General features: G+C 46.5%; 1 protein-coding gene across 2 annotated transcripts in view; it reads left to right on the forward strand.

Annotated features, from left to right (window-relative positions):
• Positions 1-21105, forward strand: part of PNP (purine nucleoside phosphorylase) — a 69918-nt gene that overhangs the window by 20206 nt on the left and 28607 nt on the right. Inside the window, exon 1 of one of the 2 annotated variants that reach the window (XM_075319744.1) lies at positions 19455-19627. The exons of the other annotated variant lie outside the window; for it this stretch is intronic. Coding sequence (XP_075175859.1) covers positions 19569-19627 — 59 coding nt within the window. The 5' untranslated portion in view covers positions 19455-19568. Of the gene's footprint in view, positions 1-19454; positions 19628-21105 lie in introns of those variants that run through there. 2 annotated transcript variants of the gene reach the window in all.

A 21105-nucleotide genomic window follows, 5' to 3' on the forward strand; every position in this document is an offset into this window, starting at 1 on the left:
ATTTAAGTTTAGCACTAAGCAATAAATCTGAGAGCCATGGATGCAAAATGAAAGTAAACTGGAAGACATCTGACTGGCATCTGTGTCAGAGATCCCCATAGACATGTATGACCAAATCTGATCTACAAATCAGATCAGGATAGGACATTCCCTGCGTCTCCCAGATCTCATGCTCAGATCTGGTAGGTCGCACTGATGTAGCCTATACCATACCTGGCAAAAATCGAGCAACTAAGGTCTGGTTCATGTTGCCTGTGGTTCGGGCAGCATAAAAGTGATAAAAAAAAGATAGACAATTGCACTCTGAAATGCTAAAGCAAGAAAATCATGAATGTAAGAATATAGATATGCATTGCTGCTAAAGGAAATCTAAGAAAAAATTGAGATATTAACATACAAAAACGGCCATTTTTATATCTCCACAGTAGCCATGTCACTCCATATCTCGTAACTGGGTATCTACTCTGAATTGAACTAAAGCCTCTCTCTGGGTTTAAAAACCTCCTGTGTATGGGCAAGTAGGAACCCGCTATAGTTAATAAAATCACCTGTGGCTAGTGGGGGAGGGGTGCACGGTCAGTAGGCATTACCCCCATTAATCTAGACAAAAAGACTGAACACTGCAATGTTAATATGTGCATAACTGAATATGACATAAAATTACAAAAAAAGACAGTTTGCACTCTGAAATGCTAAAGCATGAAGACCATGAATGTAAGAATATAGACATGCATTACTAAAGGAAATGTAAGAAAGAATGAGAATTTAGCATACTAAAAACGGCCATTTTTATATCTGCCCAGTCGCCACGTCAAGGTATATCTCGTAACTGGGCACCTACTCTGAACTGAAGGCACTCTCTGGGTTTGAAAACCTCCTGACTAGTGTTGAGCGGACCTGGACTGTAAACGTCCGGATCCGCGCGGTTTCAGCTTTATCTCTGGGCCGGACCCGGATGCGGGATTCCGGGTGCACGATCCGGAATCGGTAATTAATAAAAATGAACAAAACAATAAATAAATGAGCGTTTCATACTTACCGAGACTCGGTGTCATGGCGGCATACTGCTTCTGGGTCGCATTTTCACTTCCTGTGCTGTGCACACAATCGCACAGCTTTCCGTGTTTTCCCCGCCCACCGGCCGTCCTCTCAGCTGTGATTGCTTGCAGGCTAACGCGCCCCCCAGCCTCTGACAGCTCTGCCGCGGTCATCGCTTATCACAGCTCAGTAATAGGTTGCACTCAGAGCGGGCAGCCGTGCTCTGCTTGCTCTGAGATGTAGCAGTGCTGGATGTATCGGCGTGGGACTTCTCCTGTGGATTATGTCGGAGTTGCAGGGTGTTTGGGCTTAATAAAGAGGTGAAGCAGGGTGTGTTTTGTACTTTATTTCAAATAAAGGATTTTTCTCTTTGTCTGTGTTTATTTACTGTCACTTACAGGTTTGTGTGATGCAGGTATCTGATAGACGTCTGTGCCATCACACAAAGCTAGGGTTTAGCAGCAGCCATGCGACGCTATTAACCCCTGCTATTACCCCGACTGGCACCGCATCATGCCTCCGGGAAGAGCCGGTATCGCACACCGGTATTGCCGCATCTAATAGATGCGGCAATACCGGGCGGCTGCGGGCTGAGGATATACCAGCCCCCAGCCGGCGTTATCATGGCTGGGGATGAAAACTGGGGGGACCGCACGTCGTTTTTTTTTTAATTATTTATTTAAAAAAAAAAAGCAAGTGTTTTTTTTCTACGCCGCAGTCACACTTGTGAGGAACTCCTGCGAGTCTAACATCGCAGAACAGCTGCAAACTTCTGGCAGGAGCGTGCATGTGTTTCTAGGTACATGCACGCTCATGTTCAGACAGCAGCAGGCTGTGCCGAGTGATGTCAGACCCGCACGAGTCTGACAGCGCATCACTGGCACAGCTGCACTTTTCTGACAGGAGCGTGCATGTGTTTCTAGGTACCTCCTAGTAAAAATAACCACGGCAAATACTGCGGCATAAAAATTGCGTCAAAACACCGCGTTTTTTTGCTAGGAGGTGTAGATTGGATGCAGGAATATGGTGTAAAAATCTCAACATCAAATTTGCATCCCTTGGCCCCCAAAAATAAAAAACAAAATCTGCCACAGTTGGAAATTTTGTGCTGAAAGCTGGTGCACATGATTTCAGCAGCAAATGTGCACCTCCTGGCAAAAAAATGCGGCAAAAATCACGGAAAAATAACCGCGGCAAAAGCCGCAGCAAAAAAATTGCGCCAAAACACTGCTTTTTTTGCCAGGAGGTATAGATTGGATGCAGGAATATGGTATAAAAATTTCTGCACCAAATCTGCATCTCTTGGCCAAATAAACTGCGATTTTTCTGCTAGGAGATGCAGGTCTGTGAACTCAGTGACCTGCACCTGAGGTCAGGTTACCTGCGATCACAGATGAAGGACCGTGGGAATCTCCAGCTGTGACCGCAAACGACCTGAGTGATGTCACCACTCAATGCGCAGCTCATTCATTCTCTGGAGCTCACAGAGAGCGGTCGGTCGTGCCGCTCTCTGTGATATTCAGATGTAGCAGAGCTGAAGCGGCGTAGAACGTCATGTGGATTATGTCGGAGCTGCAGGTGTTTGGGATTAATAAAGTGGTGAAGGAGGGGATGTTTGTATTTTATTCCAAATAAAGGATTTTTCTCTGTGTCTTGTTTATTTACTGTCACTTACAGGTTTATGTGATGCGGGAACCATCACACAAAGCTAGGGTTTAATAGCAGCTGTGTGCTGTTATTAACCCCTGCTATTACCCGGACTGGCACCGCATCACACCTGCGGGAAGAGCCGATATCGTACCCCGTATTGTCACATCCAATAGATGTGGCAATACCGGGCAGCTGAGGGCTGGAATACCAGCCCCCAGCCGGCGTTATCTTGGCTGGGAATGAAGATTAGGGGGAACCGCACGTCGTTTTTTTTTTTTTACTTTCACCGGAATCACACATGCCATGGCAGCACCCGGAAAAGCCTTGCACGTGTGACTCTGGGCACTAGATACACAGCACAGATACAGCGTGACAGCTGGGGCTGCAGCCGTGTGCTATAACTGTGCTGCTGAGTGTTTATTTTTGCCACCGTGAACTGACCGACAGTGCACTGCTTTTCCCGCCCACCGGCCATCCTGGCATCTGTGATTGGTTGCAGTAAGCTGACACACTGCCACTCAGGGTGGGGGCGCGTCTAGCTGCAACCAATACGCGCCGGTGGGCGGGGAAAACAATGAATATTGAATTGTCGGCTCCGGAAGGTAACAGCGTGACCCGGAAGGAGTGTGCCGACATGACAGCACCTTGGTGAGTATGCCGCGCTCGCTCCTAGCCCCCTAGCCCCTCCATAAATGTTTTTAACCTCCGGATTCCGGTCCCCATTGACTTATATGGGGCGGATTCCGGAGCGGATCAGACTTTTTTTTTTTAAATCTGGCAGTTACAAGGATAAGGCTGCACATCAAACATAGATAATGGTATAATGCCTCAAGCATATGGAAAAATATTGGAATATACAATGAAAAATGCTACTTGCTAATTTGAACATGTGAATAATGAATTGCATACCTGCCATGAATATTAGGAAAAAGGAGATATTTAGCAATCGCATTGATCAATGTAACTGAGCCCCAAGACCTCGTCAAGGTATATCTCTATATTGGGGTCCCTAGCTCTGTGACCCTAACTGTGTGTCATCTCATTGCAATTAAAAACTGCTGTGGGTGGAGAGGGGTAACTAAGGACTTTCTTATATAGGAGATGGAAAAAACATGGCCGAAAGGGGCGGAGCTGTGTTCACATTCAGAAAAAAACTACATGTAACAGAATAGAATAACTGAAGTGAGCACTAATATATATATATTATGAGTGCAAGCCAAAATATTTTTTGTAATTTTTGGCTTGCACTCATAATATATATATATTAGTGCTCACTTCAGTTATCCTATTCAGGTACCGGATTATTGGCTGTCTGATCAACTCTACTCCTGACCGTGCACCCTTCTCCCACTAGCCACAAGTGGTTTTATTCACTATAGCAGGTTTCTACTTTCTCATACAGTTTTTAAACCCAGAGAGAGGCTTCAGTTCAGAGTAGGTACCCAGGTACGAAATGGCCGTTTTTAGTATGCTAAATATCTAATCTTTTTCTTAGGCATTACTGCTAAAGGAAATCTATCTATATTCCTACATTCATGGTTTTCATGCTTTAGCATTTCAGATTGACACCTGTCTCTTTGTTGTAATTTGATGTCATGTACAGTTATGCACCTGTTCACATTGCAGTTTTAGGTGGGCCATAAGTCTTTTTGTCTAGCCTAAAAGTGATGACAGATTCCCTTTAACTAGATTTTTAAACTAGGTACTGTATTATAAAATGATCTTTAAAGCAATTGTCTTGTTTAGTTACAAGAAAGGGAATCCACTGACCCCCATTTCTTCTCCAGAAGAGAGTGGTTACAAAGTCCTTTCTAGCTGATCATTCAGCAAGGGGATACTTTATAATCTGCGTATTGTCAGGGAACACTTCACAAGTAGGGATTTCCAAAGTAGAGGATCCCTTTTATATGAATAGTAATAGCTCTAGTACAGATGTAATGAATTCTGTCAATATATCAATAACTGCACTACAAAATAGAATGATTTGATGGAGACCAAACACAATAGACTTATTGAATGCCAAATGCAAACAATGAATCTTTACTTCATGACCTTAAGGGAATAAGATAATTTGCATTTGGTTTTCTTTAACTTCAGTTTTTATACATTCTGTACATTTTTTAGTATTCAGCATTATAAATTAGTTTCCATTAATAGTTTAAAACCGCTTCTTATATGGTGTTTATTACGTAGAGATATACTACTCTAAATGATTTCTACGGATGGCAGATTGTTTATGACTTGCACTATACGGATCAGTGTCATCCTGTCATGTTGCACAGTTAGTAGGTGAGCGATTACACAGGATATTGCATTGGTATTTCTATTACTACAGTACTCAGGGATTGTTATCTCTGCCCTTTGTACTGTTGCTAACATACATGTCTTATAGGAGATTTGCCTACAGACAACAAAGCATTACTTCCTTGGCTACATGCTTTAGGAATTTAAGGTGTTGCAACTGACTTAAAGGGAACGTTTTTGTTACCTGATTCATGCCGTCAGAGCCACAGATGGCACTATTGCAGCCAGGTATGTTTTACTCTGAAACACTGCAGCATTGCGCAGAAAACAATCTTCGAAAAGCCAACCTAGGACTATGTTTTTTTGCTAACTAGTAGTGATGAGCGAGTATGCTTGTTACTACTCGGTACTCGCACGAGTATCACTGTACTCGGGCTACTCGGCGGGGACCGAGTAATCTCGCGATACTCGTGCTGTACTCGTGGTCTTCATCCCTGCATGTTGGCGCTCTTTTGAGAGCCAGCCCTCATGCAGGGATTGGCTGGCAGACCACTGCAATGCCACAGCCCTGTTAGTTGTGGAATTGCAGTGATTGGCCGGCCTGCACAACGTGACCGAGCCTTTATACCGGCGGGCGCGCTGTGCTCTGTACACAGCCATCTCATATTCCCTGCTTTTCACGCCCACAGGTGCCTATGATTGGTTGCAGTGAGACACGCCCCCACGCTGAGTGACAGGTGTCTCACTGCATCCAATCACAGAAGCCGGTGTGTGTGTGTATACTGTGCAGTGAAATAAATAATTAAATAATTAAAAAAAACGGCGTGCGGTCCCCCCAATTTTAATACCAGCCAGATAAAGCCATACGGCTGAAGGCTGGTATTCTCAGGATGGGGAGCTCCACGTTATGGGGAGCCCCCCAGCCTAACAATATCAGTCAGCAGCAGCCGCCCAGAATTGCCGCATACATTAGATGCGACAGTTCTGGGACTCTACCCGGCTCTTCCCGATTTACCCTAGTGCGTTGGTAAATCGGGGTAATAAGGAGTTAATGGCAGCCCATAGCTGCCACTAAATCCTAGATTAATCATGTCAGGCGTCTCCCCGAGAAACCTTCCATGATTAATCTGTAAATTACAGTTAAAAAACACACACACCTGAAAAAATCCTTTATTAGAAATAAAAAACAATAACAAAGTCCCTCATCACCAATTTATTAACCCCGACAAACCCTCCATGTTTGGAAAAGCAGGAAAGCAGGAAAGTAGGGAATACGAGATTGTTTAATGAGCGGCCGGCTTTTTCAAAAGAGGAAAAGCCGCCGGAGTTTAGTGAACAGCCGTGCAGCGCCGCGGCAGTGATCGGGGAACGGTAAGTAAGAGAGAGGGGGGAGAATGACCGACAGACTGTGAGAGGGGGACAGACAAGACAGAGAGAGACCGACAGAGCGAGACCGACCGACGGGAGATAGAATGGAAAAAAAATGACCGACATCGCTAGTAAAAAGCACAAAACGTGCGTTTTGGACATCGGAGTGCCACACAATGTTTTACGTAAAATCTTTCATGTATTAATCTCAAAAAGTAACATACACCAGCTCTATCTCACTATTGGGTATGTGCCCTTAACATTTCCGCCATGAAAATTCATTTTGGTGTCATTGTGGAAGGTTTTCTGGCGAGTCCGTAAAAATGGCGTAAAACGCGGACAAAATTGTTCACAGCTGTGACTTTTGAGTGATAAATGCTTCAAGGGGTCTTCCCCATGCTGTTGCCATGTCATTTGAGCACTCTTCTGAGACTTTTGTGACATTTTTAGGGTTTCTACATGCTGCCGGGGGTCATTTCATAAAAATACTCGGGTCTCTCATAGGATAACATTGGGCTCGGTGCTCGGGCCGAGTACACGAGTATCTTGGGATGCTCGGCCCGAGCCTCGAGCACCCGAGCTTTTTAGTACTCGCTCATCACTACTAACTAGTTTAAGGCAATTCCCTGGTGGCTTCTCCCTCCCTGCTACTTTACATCAGGGTGGGAAGGAGTCTCCAGGGACTGGCCTTGGAATTGTCAACCAAGACCCATACTTTCTGACTGGCTTCTTAAAGTACAATCTCTTTGACACACTGCACCATTTCAGAGTAAGCTCTCATTCACATGTCAGTAATTTTGTATTCGTGTTTATATGCTAAAACCAGGAGTGAAACTTGCAGAGAAAAACTATAATTGAAACATTGACACCTGTTCTGGTTTTGGCAAATACTAATGTGTGATTGAGGCCTGAAACATACCTGTCTGCAATAGAGCAGCCAGTATCCGATTCATGCTGCCCTAGGTCTAAGGCTATGTGCCCACGTTGCATTGTGTCCCTGCAGAAATTTCTGCAGCGATTTGAACAGCACATGTGAATGAATGAATGCAGTGAAAAAGCCGATTACATGCGCTCTGGATGCAGCCTCCACCATAGACAGAGCGGGACCTGCATCCAAAGCGCATGGAATAAGTGACATGTTGCTTTTTAGAACGCAGCGATTTGGCAACGTGCGCATGAATTATGCACAATCTTCATAGATTGTGCTGGGGACGCAGGACGCATGCAGTTACGGAAATACGCAACGTGGGCACATAGCCTAAGGCTGGAGTCACCCTTGCGAGTGATTCATGGGAGGATCGCCTCACTCGGCACAGCCGGCCACTCTTCAGACAGGAGTGTGCAGCTGCATGCAGCTCCTGTCTGGAGAGAGGCTGGCAGATGCGATGCGATCCTCGCGTGTGTCACATAAAAGTGTTACTCCAGCCTGAGGAAAACATCATAGATTTCCCAGCATATACTTCAGCAACTGTGCAATACTAAGGAAATCCTGAAACCATAAACTATTAGTGAGCTTTGAGTACTGGAGTTAGGGGAACACTGGTCTAAGTAAATGGGGCCTGTGGACAAGCTAGAGAGAGATGTTTGGTAATACTCCCGACATATACTTCCATGTGGATAAACATGTGTGAACATAGCCTAACCCTAGATTGATACCTTTTATCTTTACCTTCTATAAATAATGACTATAAATAATGACTAGGCAACATTTGATGAAAGATATAAGCAAAACACAGTACAAATTCAAGTCAGGGCTACAAATATTCCTCTCTACTCCTTCTTACCTAATCCCAGTTAACAACAGAAGGGTTGGGCGTGATGAAATTGAACCTGCCGATCTGGGGAAATTCAGGACATATTTCAGTACCCAACACCTGTCCGATACAAACACATGGGCACGATACAGACATTGCATTGTTAATCTATCTAGGTATTCTATTTTTACACTGTTCTATATACAGGGTGGTCCAAAAGTAAGTGGACAGTATATGTAATAGGGTTATCAAACATGGTGTAAAGTGAAACTGACTGTTGCCCTTAGCAACCAATCAGATTCCACCTTTCATTCTTCACAGACTCTTTGGAAAATTAAAGGTGGAATCTCATTGGTTGCTAAGAGCAACTGAGTCAGTTTCACTTTACACCATGTTTCGATAACCCTATTACACATTCTGTCCACCTACTTTTGGACCACCCTGTATATATAGTGCATTGTATAATTCTTATTCCTGAGTTAATAGAAGGTATTTCCGCCAGATTGGTAACACTATGAGACACTATTAGTAAATTTCTCGGAGGCGTAAATTGAGGCAATTTGCCGGACGCTGTCACGCAAACGATCGTGAGGATTTAAAAAAAAAAAAAAAAATTAAAAGGTAAAGCAAATGCAATGCGTTTCCTGGATGATCAGTCATGTTCATCAGGCATGAATGAAGAGGACTGATCCTAGATATGTGTTTTAACTATTAAATATGTGTTATATCATCACCGTTGTTCGTTCTGCTGACATTGCTGGCAGATTGCCTCAATTAACTCCTCTGTGATTCTTCATAAGTCCCCGACGTGGGATGTGCGATCAGTGCAGCAGCCAGGACCAACTTCCAAAAAGTGCTCATCAGAGTTGTGCCTGACAAGCGCAATCCTCCCAGGTAAGCCTTTCCATCTTATGAGCTCCTGAGATGTTATCTATACCGGCTGACACATGAAGCGCCTCTGTTATTTTTTATTAATAAAGTTCCGGTCAACAGACATTGGATTTTAACAGATTTTATATGTGAAGATGGTTGCTCAGGATAGATTGACTGTGGTATGGGCACGCATGGCACTTTAATTCCTTGCCCCTCTAGGAAATGCTTGAAGTTCATGGTGATCTTGTCAGGCTGTTTACTGATAATACAGCTCTCACACTGTGTATATTTGCTTTCTTTCCCATTTTACACTGATACAATTTGAAAAGAGTATTGTTTGTCTGATTCCTGATTGGCTCTTCAGTAGAGGGTGTGGGAAATACTCTACTCTGATTGGTACTTAGCTTTCCTCCCTCTCCAAGCTCTAAACACTAAACTCTAACAATCTGATATTTAGGGCAGGGTGTGTTCGGAGAACGCCACTCACATCCTGGATCCTCACAGAATATTCCTCACGTTAGTCATCAACTTGCTGGAATATTTCCCAGAGTTCATATGACTGTGACTAATAGTGAAAGTTTACTAACTATAAAACACGTGATTTATAAGAACTTCAAGGGAATGTGCACACAACTTTTCCAAATCTGTGGATTTTGTTGCAGATTATGCTTCATATAGGTTGAAAATATGCAACATAACTTGATAGTGTGGATTTAAGATCTGTGCTGCATGTGAGTTTCCCTACTGATTATTTTGCCTACATGGATAAGATTTGTTGAAATCTCATCCACTGGAAAATCCAAAGCACAACTGGCCCCATGAAAATGTGTAGCAGACAAGTACTGTAGGTAAAGTGTTAAAAATGGCAAAATTTATGGGTTACCTGTCTAGACAACGTTACTACTAAAACTAGTGATATGGATGTGTAGGACCCACTACAATAAAAATGATACCTTTTTTGTAGTAATCCGAAGTGCTAGCGCTGAGAAATCAAGCATTGAGGCCATGTGCAGATTTCCTGGGTACATTGCCCGGGTTTATTGCCCAGGTAGGGCACTTTATCCTGTTCATGCACCTCAAATGTTGAGGCCACTTGTAAATTAACTTAGAAATGCACTGGGGTCAATGCAATCTGATTGTATCAACACCCGCAATGCATTTGGAAATTTCTACCCACTTTTGGGGGCCACACAAAATGATAAACTTAAAAGCTACCCTGCTATATTTGGTCAAAGAGCTAACAACCAAAAATATTTTTTAGGGAAGTCAGAAAGTACATATATAGTGAAAAAAACAATCCCTTATTAAAATTCAATTTTTACATGTCTTCATATGGCAGCCATATGAAGACATGTACCATCATTAGAATTTTTCCCTGTCTCCCTGGGCCTCCTGATGAACCGGATTAGAGGGCGGAGAAACGCGTCGAGGCAGTGCGAATGCACTTGATAAAGGGAAGTTAAGTGATATTTTGCCCTCTCCTAAGGCTGTGTGGTGGGGGAGAGAGTCCAACCAATAATATAGAAGTGACTTGCTCAGGCATTTTTCCGCATATGGTAGGGTATTTAATAGGGTAAGTCAGGGATAGCCACCGAGGAACGGGGGCGCCCGGCTAAGTTAAGGTGATTTACCTCCGTCGGTAGGAAGGTGTGAGATCGTAGGTCCTGATAGGGCCAGATTAATCCCATTTGGGAGCCCATACCCCCGGCTTTACTACCTCTGATTGTATCTAGTACAGGGGTGGCTACCCTGGTGTATATTTATATTACCCTGATATATTTTTGTAGGTGAATCACTTGGGAATTTTTAAGATATATTTAATAAAAATTGAATTTTAATAAGGGATTGTTTTTTTCACTATATATGTATATTTGGTCAAACAATTAATTAATTTACCCATACACCCCTACTGCGGTGACTGGAGCTGTTTCTCTTTGGTGCGACTGTGATGTTAGATGATATTGATCACATTGCTTCTACAACTGCTTTTCTAGGTTTGTCTTCATCTGGAGTGCAGTCATCTCTTTGTGATAATAAGATAGGTAAATCATATACATCACATAGGAGACGCCGGGAGTAAATACATCACAAGAGGGGCTGGGGGCATATATACATCACAGAAGGGGCTGGGGGCATATATACATCACAGGAGGCACTGAGGGCATATATACATCACAGGAGGGGTTATGGGCATATATACATCATAGGAGGGGCTGTGGACATATACACATCACAGGAGGGGCTAGGGACATATACATCACAGGAGGGGCTAGGGGCATATACATTACAGGAGACATTGGGACATATATATCACAGGAGAGGCTGGTGTGTATATATCACAGGAGAGGCTGGGGCATACACATCACAGGAGAGGCTGGGGCACAGACATCAGTGGCAGGGACAGCACTGGTGGTGGCACAGACAGCACTAGGGGGACACAAACAGCCCTAGGGGGGCACAGACAGCACTAGGGGGGCACAGACAGCACTAGGGGGGCACAAACAGCACTAGGGAGCAAGAACAGCACTAGTGGGGCAAGGACAGCACTAGAGGGGCAAGGGAAGCACTAGGGGGGCACGGGCAGCACTAGGGGGGCACGGGCAGCACTAGGGGGGCACGGGCAGCACTAGGGGGGCCCGGCAGGAATGGGGGACAAAGACAGCACTGGTGGCAGCACAAACAGCACTGGGAGGCATGGAGAACACTAGGGGGGCACAGACAGCACTGGCGGTGACACAGACAGCACTGGCGGCGATACGGACATCACTGGGCAGCATGGCTAGCACTGGTCAGCGGTACAGATAGCACTGGTGGCAGCACAGACAGCACTGGGGTGCACGGACAGCACTGGCCGTGGCATGGACAGCATTAGGGGGACAAGAACAGCACTGAGGATCACAGACTGCAGTGGGGGGCACAGACAACAGTGGGGGCACACAGCACTGGGGGCAACACGGGACTGGTAGGGTGGCACACAGCACTGGGGAGGCACACAGGACTGTGGGGGTGACACACAGCACTGGGGGTGTACCCAGTACTAGGGGCGGCTTACAGCACTTGGTGGTGAGCTCACAGCACTGGGGGGGAGGAATCACACAGCAATGGGGCGGGAGACCTGTGCAGTAGGGAGGTAAGTAAAACTGGTGCTCCTCTTCTTCTGTGAAAGGAGCGCATCTCGCGCTGCTTACCCCACTCACAAAGTGAGCCCTGAGCATGCTAGCACAGGCAAGCATGAGAGGACCTCATACTATGCAGCGTGCGCGTCTTCGCATTACACATTGGAAATTAAAAAATTGGCAGCCGGCAAGACCGCGGTTGCCACCCAAGCGGTGTGGTCCCCAGGAATTGCATAAAAAGTCATCGCAAACGGCCCGTGGGCCAGAGGTTTCCCACCCCTGGTTTACAGCATTAGTACAGACACTGTGGTCATGGTGCGTAGGTATTTGTATTGACTTACTGGAACTGCATGATACATAATCAACATGACATACCAAATAAATTGCAGAGTAACAGCGTGCCAGTAAAAGTGCCAGTAGTGAAAAGACAGTCACTCCAGGGGTGACGCATGTTACGCGTATTTAACGTGAACCTGTCAGGTGCAATAAGCACCCAGAACCATGAGCAGTTCTGGGTGCATATTGCTAATCCCTGCCTAACAGTCCCTGTATCTAGTAGCATACATAAAGAGATCTTTCGAAAATGTATTGCTAAAGATTCTTTATAACATGCTAATGAGGTCAGGGTCTAGTCGCAAGGACGTTAGTTCCCTTGGCTAGTCGGCCCCCTTAGCATATTAGCACGCTCACAGGGGCGTGCTACCATGATAATGAATGTGCAGTGTCAGAGGCACCTGTGCTGCCACCACTGATCTTCTGCTCAATGTGCATGATCAGAACATCCTTGGACTTCCGGTCATGCGAATTACACCAATTTGAAACCGGGACGCATGCACCCAGCTTCATAGTACGCATGACTGTAAGTCCAGGACTTCTGATCATGGGCACTGAGCAGAAATCTAGTGGCAGCAGAGAGCGGTGAGATCGACCATACCTCTGACGCTGCGCATTCATTAGCAAGTTAGCATGCCCACAATGGCGTGCTAACATGCTAAGGGGGCCGACTAGTCAAGGGAAATAACGCTCTTGCGACTAAGGGTAACGTCTCACTAAACGACGTACCAGCGATTCCGACTACGATATGACCTGGTCAGGATCGCTGGTGCGTCGCTACATGGTCGTTGGTGAGCAGTCAATCAGGCAGATCTCACCAGCGACCAGTGACCAGCCCCCAGCCAGCAGCGACGCGTGGAAGCGATGCTGCGCTTGGTAACTAAGGTAAATATAGGGTAGCTAAGAAAAATGCTTTGCATGATTACCCGATATTTACACTGGTTACCAGCGCACACCGCTTAGCGCTGGCTCCCTGCACTCGTGGCCAGGGTACACATCTGGTTACTAAGCAAACTGCTTTGCTTATTTACCCGATGTGTTCTCTGGCTACGCGTGCAGGGAGCAGGGAGCCAGCACTGGCAGCCTGAGAGCGGCGTATGCTAGTAACCAAGGTACATATCGGGTAACCAAGCAAAGCGGTTCGCTTGGTTACCCGATGTTTACCATGGTTACCAGCGTCCGCAACTGCCAGACGCTGGCTCCCCGCTCCCTACACATTCAGATCGTTGCTCTCTCGCTGTCAAACACAGCGATGTGTGCTTCACAGCGGGAGAGCAACGAGTAAAAAATGAACTAGCACTGTGTGTAACGATCAGCGATTTCACAACAGGGGCCAGGTCGCTGCTTGGTGTCACACACAGTGAGATCGCTGATGAGGTCACTGGTACGTCACAAAACCTGTGACTCAGCAATGATCTCGCTATGTGAGAAGTACCCCTAATAGCTGGCTTCATTAGCATAAGATAAAAGATCTTTAGAAATACTTTTTCTAAAGATCCCTTTATCTATGCTAGTGTATACAGGGACAGTTAAGGTGGTGTCACACATAGCGACGACGACAACGACGTCGCTGCTACGTCACCATTTTCTGTGACGTAGCAGCAACGTCCCGTCGCTGTCGCTGTGTGTGACATCCAGCAACGACCTGGCCCCTGCTGTGAGGTCGACGGTCGTTGCTGAATGTCCTGCTTCATTTTTTGGACGTTGCTCTCTCGCTGTGAAGCACACATTGCTGTGTGTGACAGCGAAAGAGCGACGAACTGAAGCGACCAGGGAGCAGGGAGCCGCCGTCTGGCAGCCTGCGGTAAGCTGTAACCACGGTAAACATCGGGTAACCAAGAAGCCCTTTCCTTGGTTACCCGATATTTACCTTAGTCACTAGCGTCCGCCGCTCTCACGCTGCCAGTTCCGTCTCCCTGCTCACGTAGCTGGAGTACACATCGGGTAATTAACCCGATGTATACTCTGGCTAGGAGTGCAGGGAACAGGGAGCCGGCACTGGCAGCGTGAGAGCGGCGGACGCTAGTAACTAAGGTAAATATTGGGAAACCAAGAAAAGTGCTTTCCTTGGTTACCCGATATTTATCTTAGTTACGCTTCCACGCTTCGCTGCTGGCTGGGGGCTGGTCACTGGTCGCTGGTGAGATCTGCCTGTTTGACAGCTCACCAGCGACCATGTAACGACGCAGCAGCGATCCTGATAAGGTCAGATCGCTGCTGTGTCGCTATGTGTGACACCACCTTTAGGCAGGGATTAGTAATATGCACCCAGAACTGCTCGTGGTTCTGGGTAGATATTGCACCTGAGAGGTTCCCTTTAAAGGCCCCTTTACACACTGCAACATCACAAACTACTTCACTGTAACGTCACCAGTTTTCTAACATAATAGCGACCACCCCAGCGACATTGCAGTGTGTGAAACGCATCAGCGACCTGGCCCCTGCTGTGAGGTTGCTGATCGCTACACATCTCTCAGGGCCATTCTTTGGTCCTTTGTTTCCCGCTGTGCAGCAAGCATCGGTGTGTTTGACACCGTTACATCGACTTCGTTGGCGACTTCCCTTTCAAAAAGCTGCTTTAACACGTCCTCAATGACTAGCTAGGTCGTTCTGCAGGTCCGTATCGTTGTTGCGTCGTTTTCCAGGTTTGCCTGTTTGACAGTTAACCAGAGACTCACCAGAGACTTTGTAGCGATCCCGGCCAGGTTGGGATCGCTGGTGGGATCGCTAGAAAGTCTCAGTGTGTAAAGGGGCCTTTAGACGTCAGTACGCTTCTTCAGACAGTATTTGGTATGTCATGTTGATTATATATCATACTGTTCCTGGAGGTCAGTAAATACCTAAGCATCATGACCACAGTGTCTGTACTAATACCGTAAACAATTGACCCCCTGCAAAGTTGAGCATTGCTGTATCTGGCGTTTCTCATGTAAATGACCAGCTGTGTTTTTGTTGTCATTCATCCTGTATCTATTTATTGTTTGTAACACCAATGTTTTACATTTCAAGTTTTGGAATGAATACTTACATTTTTGCATTTAATTTGAACTATTTCTCCTTTGTTGAAAGGACTGTATAGTGTGGATGTAGGTACTGTGGTTGGTGACCATACTGAAGGACATCCCAACTAAAGTTAACCCCATAACTCTTCCTAACCAGCCCTATACAATGCTATTCATTAATATGAATGTTTAAAAAGACGACTTATAAACATCGCTTTCCGTGTGCTAATTAGGGCCTTGACTAGTTAAAGGGGCATTGTTTCCCCTGACTATTTGGCCCTCTTTCCGTGTTATCATGCCCCTATGGGCGTGATAACGTGATTTCCAGAGGCCGGTGTCACCACCCAGCTCCTGGAAATCTCACACATACACGCGGCTCATTTAGACTGCATCAGTGCGCCTCAGAAGCAGGGTGTACGCTCCCCAGCTTCATTAGGTGCCCTGCGCATGATTGGAAGTTCAGAGGACGTGTAGGTGAGCCTCTTCTGAACTTCCGGTCTTCCACAGTGCATCCAATGAAGCTGGGAAGCATCCACCCTGCTTCTTAGGGGCAATGATGCGAATGAAATTAGCAGCGCACATGCACGAGATTTCCAGTAGCTGGCGGTGACGCCGACTTGTGGAAATCATGTTATCACACCTACAGGGGCTTGATAACACGGAAAGAGAGCCGACTAGTCTGGGCAGCTAACGCCCATTCGACTAGTCAAGGCCCTAATTAGTATAGGGACAACAAGGCTTTTAAGTCGTTTTATTAAGCATTCATATTAGTGAATATAGTTATACAGGGCTGGTTAGGGAGGGAATTTGGGCATACAGGTACCAATGCTGCTGGGTTGGACGGCATAGGGGACCTGACAAGTTCCCTTTAACTGTCACACTTTTAGGTGAGATAAAACATAAATTAGTACAATGTTGACAAGCAACTGAGGGGGCAATTATTGGGAGGGTTTTAACACGAGGCTATGACCAAGAAAAAGCCTCATTAGGGGCATATACAATGAGTCATTTCACATCATATTGCAGTAAAGGGAAAGAAATATAAGGTCTAGTGATTACAAATGAAAAGAATACTTAAGGGAAGGTTGTTTTTCTAGTTGCATTTTACCTAGTTAGTGATAACACTATGTACTATGGACATTACCTGTGAACTACAATGTATCCTTCACATTGTGTATATTTTGCTTGTACTGGCACTGAGCAATATAGCATACCCACATTAACTATACACCCTAATACAGCTAAACATATTCCATTTCTTTATATCAAAGGCCCACCAGCTATGTATATATTCTGTAATGATACGCTGTGTGATAAAGGTTTTTTCTTCCATAAGATCATCATTTATCATCTATCCATAGAATAGATGATCAATGTGTGATCGCTAAGAGTGCCACCAATCACGTGAGGTCTTCCTATCCTGTACACCACTGCTCTGCCCAGAGTTAAGTAGCCCATTCGTAGTGTCCAATGATGCCCACAGTAAAGAGCTTCTATTGACTATGGCTTCAGTGTCGGCTTATCTGTGGAGGTGCTGGGTGGCACAAGACCACTGGTGACCTCAGGCTAGGTCATTAATGTCTTACACATGGACAAGACTCTTTTAATGTATTTGGCACCTCCTAATCCAGTGCATCCTTAATTGAGACTGGCCTACAAAAGGCCAGTGTTGACAAATCAGGGCCAAAATGATTTTCACAAAATTTTTGCATAGGTGCATCTGAAAATTTGCCCTAATGTGGCATGAATTTTAATGAATTAGGTGGGTGTGCGTAGCCATGCCCCTTACCACCACTTAGTTTGTTGAAGCTGTCATGACTAGCGTGCAAGCACAAAATATTGCAAAATTTTATCAAAAATATTTTTCAATAAATGAAGGTGTTTTATGTTTATAATAATGCCCCCTTTTGTTGTCTCTACAGAATAATACCTTTTATGTGCCTCACTGGAATTTAAACTCTCCTCTCCATTTTTTACCACATCTAACCAAATTTGTGATTGTTTTTTTCACTAGTGCCCCCATTACATATCGGAGGACTGAGTTCGCTCAATGAGAGGCTAGGTCCTCTCCCTGACGGCAACTGTCAGCATCCCTACACGTCACGGGACACCATCTAATCACACAGGCATGCTCAGAGTGATACTGACTTCTCAAAGTGCAAAGGACATTATAGATACTAAAGTGCCTGGAGAGGTCGCCCAGTAGTGGACAAACTGTAAAGGATTTGATGTTAGCCACTAGTATAGTCAGGTTTTGGCTGCAGAGATGATAGTAATGATGGGATTGCCTGGGCAGGAGATTGGGCAGCAATGGTAGAGGAGCGTCAGGGGTTGGTAAGATACATTATTGGACTATGTGACAGTTCCTAGATGGTTTAAAAATAAAAGAAGCTATTTCAGAGATGGACAACATATCCACTTTAAAGGGAATCTGTCAGCAAATTTTTGCTACCTCATTTGAGAACAATATCATGTAGGCAAAGAGGCTCTGATTCCAACGATGTATCACTTAGATTACTGGGTGCAGTTCTGCCAAGATTTTAGACATAGCAAAACCCATACAGCTGCCCACAACACCAGCCTCTCAGGGCACATTTCTATAGACAGAAGCTGCTAATCACTGCTTCTGCTATATACCAGGATGAGGTGGCTATATACCAGGATGAGGAGGCTATATTCAAGGATGGGGCGCTATACACCAGGATGAGGTGACTGTATACCAGGATGAGGTGACTATATACCAGGATGAGGTGGATATATATCAGGATGAGGGGGCTATATTCAAGGATATGGCGCTATATACCAGAATGAGGTTGCTATATACCAGGATGAGGTGACTATATACCAGGATGAGGTGACTATATACCAGGATGAGGTGACTATATACCAGGATGAGGTGACTATATACCAGGATGAGGTGGCTATATACCAGGATGAGGGGGCTATATTCCAGGATGAGGGGGCTATATTCCAGGATGAATGGGCTATATTCAAGGATGAGGTGGCTATATACCAGGATGAGGTGACTATATACCAGGATGAGGTGGCTATATACAAGGATAAGGTGGCTATATACCAGGATGAGGGGGCTATAATGAAGGATGGGTGCTATGAGCCAGGATGGTGGCTATATATCAGGATGGGGTGGCTATATACCAGGATGAGGTGGCTATCTACCAGGATGAGGGGGCTATATTCAAGGATGGGGCGACTATATACCAGGATGAGGTGGCTATATAAAAGGATGAGGTGGCTATATACCAAGATAAGGTGACTATGTACCACGATGAGGGGGCTATAATCAAGGATGGGTGCTATATACCAGGACGGGGGCTATGTATCAGGATGGGGACATGCTTGAGACATATACCAGGATGAGGTCATGATGGGAACATATATACCAGGATGTGGCCATGATAGGGCCATATATACCAGGAAGGGGCCAGGATAGGGCCATATATACGAGGATGGGCCATGATGGGGACATATATATCAGGGTGGGGCCATATATACCAGGCTATATCCATGATCTGGGTCATACACCAGGATGGGGCTATGATGGGGACATATACCAGGATGGTACCATATATATCAGGATATAGCCATAATGGGGTCATACACGAGGATGGGGCCATGATGTGGACATAGTTACCAGGATGGGGGATATTACTATACAATGAAGGGGGAGGGCAACTTGTATGTATTTATATGCACTACTACAATTATTCCCACTATTACTCCTGCAATGCCTAATACTGCTACTACTGCTATATGCTCCTGCTCAGTGCACGGACCCAAAAGCTGCCTGGTGGCCTCACGTGTGGAGCGCTACAGACTCGCAGCTGATCGCTTTGCACAATGCCGGAGACGCAATCACTCGTGGTTGTCTCCTGGAGGGTGGCGTGCCTTCTGTCACGCACATTCCCCAGGTGGCCGCAGGCCCCGCCCACATCCGGGCTCCTTCGCGATGTCATGTGTAGTTCGGTATTTACAGTGTGTCGTCCAGTCAGATGGCGGGAGGGGCGTGTGATGGGCACGTTCTCAGGAGCCAATCACAGCCGTGTGTTCATGTGCGCACATCTCAGGGGGCGGAGCACAGGGGGGAGTGTGGCGCTGTCAGTGAGCCCGTATATAGGGCCGGCGGTCTGCGCGCCATAGGGCATCGTTACTATACAGCATCAGTCAGCAGCATGGCTCCCCCAGCGGCAGAAACTCCGAAGAAGATCCTCAAGAAGGAGACCCGTCCAGGGTAAGACATCACGTGATCCCTGAACGGTACTGCTGCCCAGGTCAGGGGAAGAATGTGTGTATCCATCATTGTCTCATTGCAGGAAAAAATGTCTCTTGATCTTTACAATCTGGTACAGTTTGTGATAACAGCTGAATCTATATGGCTGGTGGTCTCAGTCTGCCCCCCTCGCCACTGACACAATGTGTGATAGGCTGATCAGCCACTTCCTCTTATTTATTGCTGGCGGTGGATTAAGTAGTCTGCCCCCCACCTCCCCCCGCCCCCCGCCATCAATGTGTGATAAGCTGCTCAGCTACCTCCTCTTATATATGGCTGGTGGTAGCATCAGTAGTCTGCCCCTCCCCCACTGACCAGACACCCAATGAGTGATAAGATAAGCTGATGAGCCACTTCCTCTTATATATGGCTGGTGGCGGTAGTGTGCCGCCCCCGTGCCAGCAGCCGGGCTGCTCGGATCCGCGGTGGCTCGAGGGGTGTCCGGGCCCGGGGGTCGTGCAGCCACTAAAATGATGGGGGTATTTACAGGGGATGGTGTTTAGAGTTTGTGACGCCACCCATGGTGTGTGGTAATGTGGAGTACCACCGCTGCAGTTGGGAGTGCCTGACTGCAATGGAGTGGGGCAGCCAGGTGTTGGGACCCTCCACGGGTAGGGGGGATGCCCCGGGACTTGGTGATGGTGTTTGAGTGCCGTTGGGGAGTGAAGGGGCCACTTGCGTACTCACTCAGTCCATAAAGCTGACACCGACAACTGGGTAAACCAAAGTTCTGGACACCGCTGCCGTTGAGGGGAGCTAGTTTGGGTCCCGTCACTAATGGTGCTGCCTGGTGATCCGTGACCTTACTCCTGGCACTAAGTTCACTTCTTTGTTGGTCCCGGTAGTATGGAACTAGTCGGGTCCCGCTTCCTACTATGGCTAACTGTGGGAGCTTGCTCTCAGCATTCACGCTTGGGATTTTCTGAACTGTTTTAGTGGAAAGTTCTATCCCCCTCGTTGCGCTAGTACCCAGATTCTGGAGCGAGTGGAGAGCAGTTCTTGAAGGCTCTGTTCTCGTCGGGTAAATTGTCAGGTTGCCTGATGCTACTCCCTGACCTAGGGTCCACGTACCCCGTCGTGCCCTGGACCCAGCCCGGTGAATGTACAAGGCCGCCGGCTGTCCTCCTCGACAGTTCTGTGCCCCTTGTCACGATCCCCTGTGACCGGGGGTCCAGCTCCTACTAGGCCCAGACCACCGTCTGCTACCTAGTTGCTTCCAAGGAACCCGGCTCCTGACTTCCTCTCTCCTTCACTTCCTACACTTCACTGTCCCTTTCGCTGACTGACTCCTGACCTCCCCTTCCCAACCCCCCCAAGTGGGCGACCCTATTCCACTCAGGCCGTCCACTGGTGTGTCTGGTGGGTGTGGTGCAGAGTGTAACTAGGATTTGACTAGTGGTTGTAGGCAACACCATATAGTTGGGGACCCATAACCAAGG

The sequence above is a fragment of the Anomaloglossus baeobatrachus genome, chromosome 1 (genome assembly GCF_048569485.1).
Source record: "Anomaloglossus baeobatrachus isolate aAnoBae1 chromosome 1, aAnoBae1.hap1, whole genome shotgun sequence".
Lineage (NCBI taxonomy): Eukaryota > Metazoa > Chordata > Amphibia > Anura > Aromobatidae > Anomaloglossus > Anomaloglossus baeobatrachus.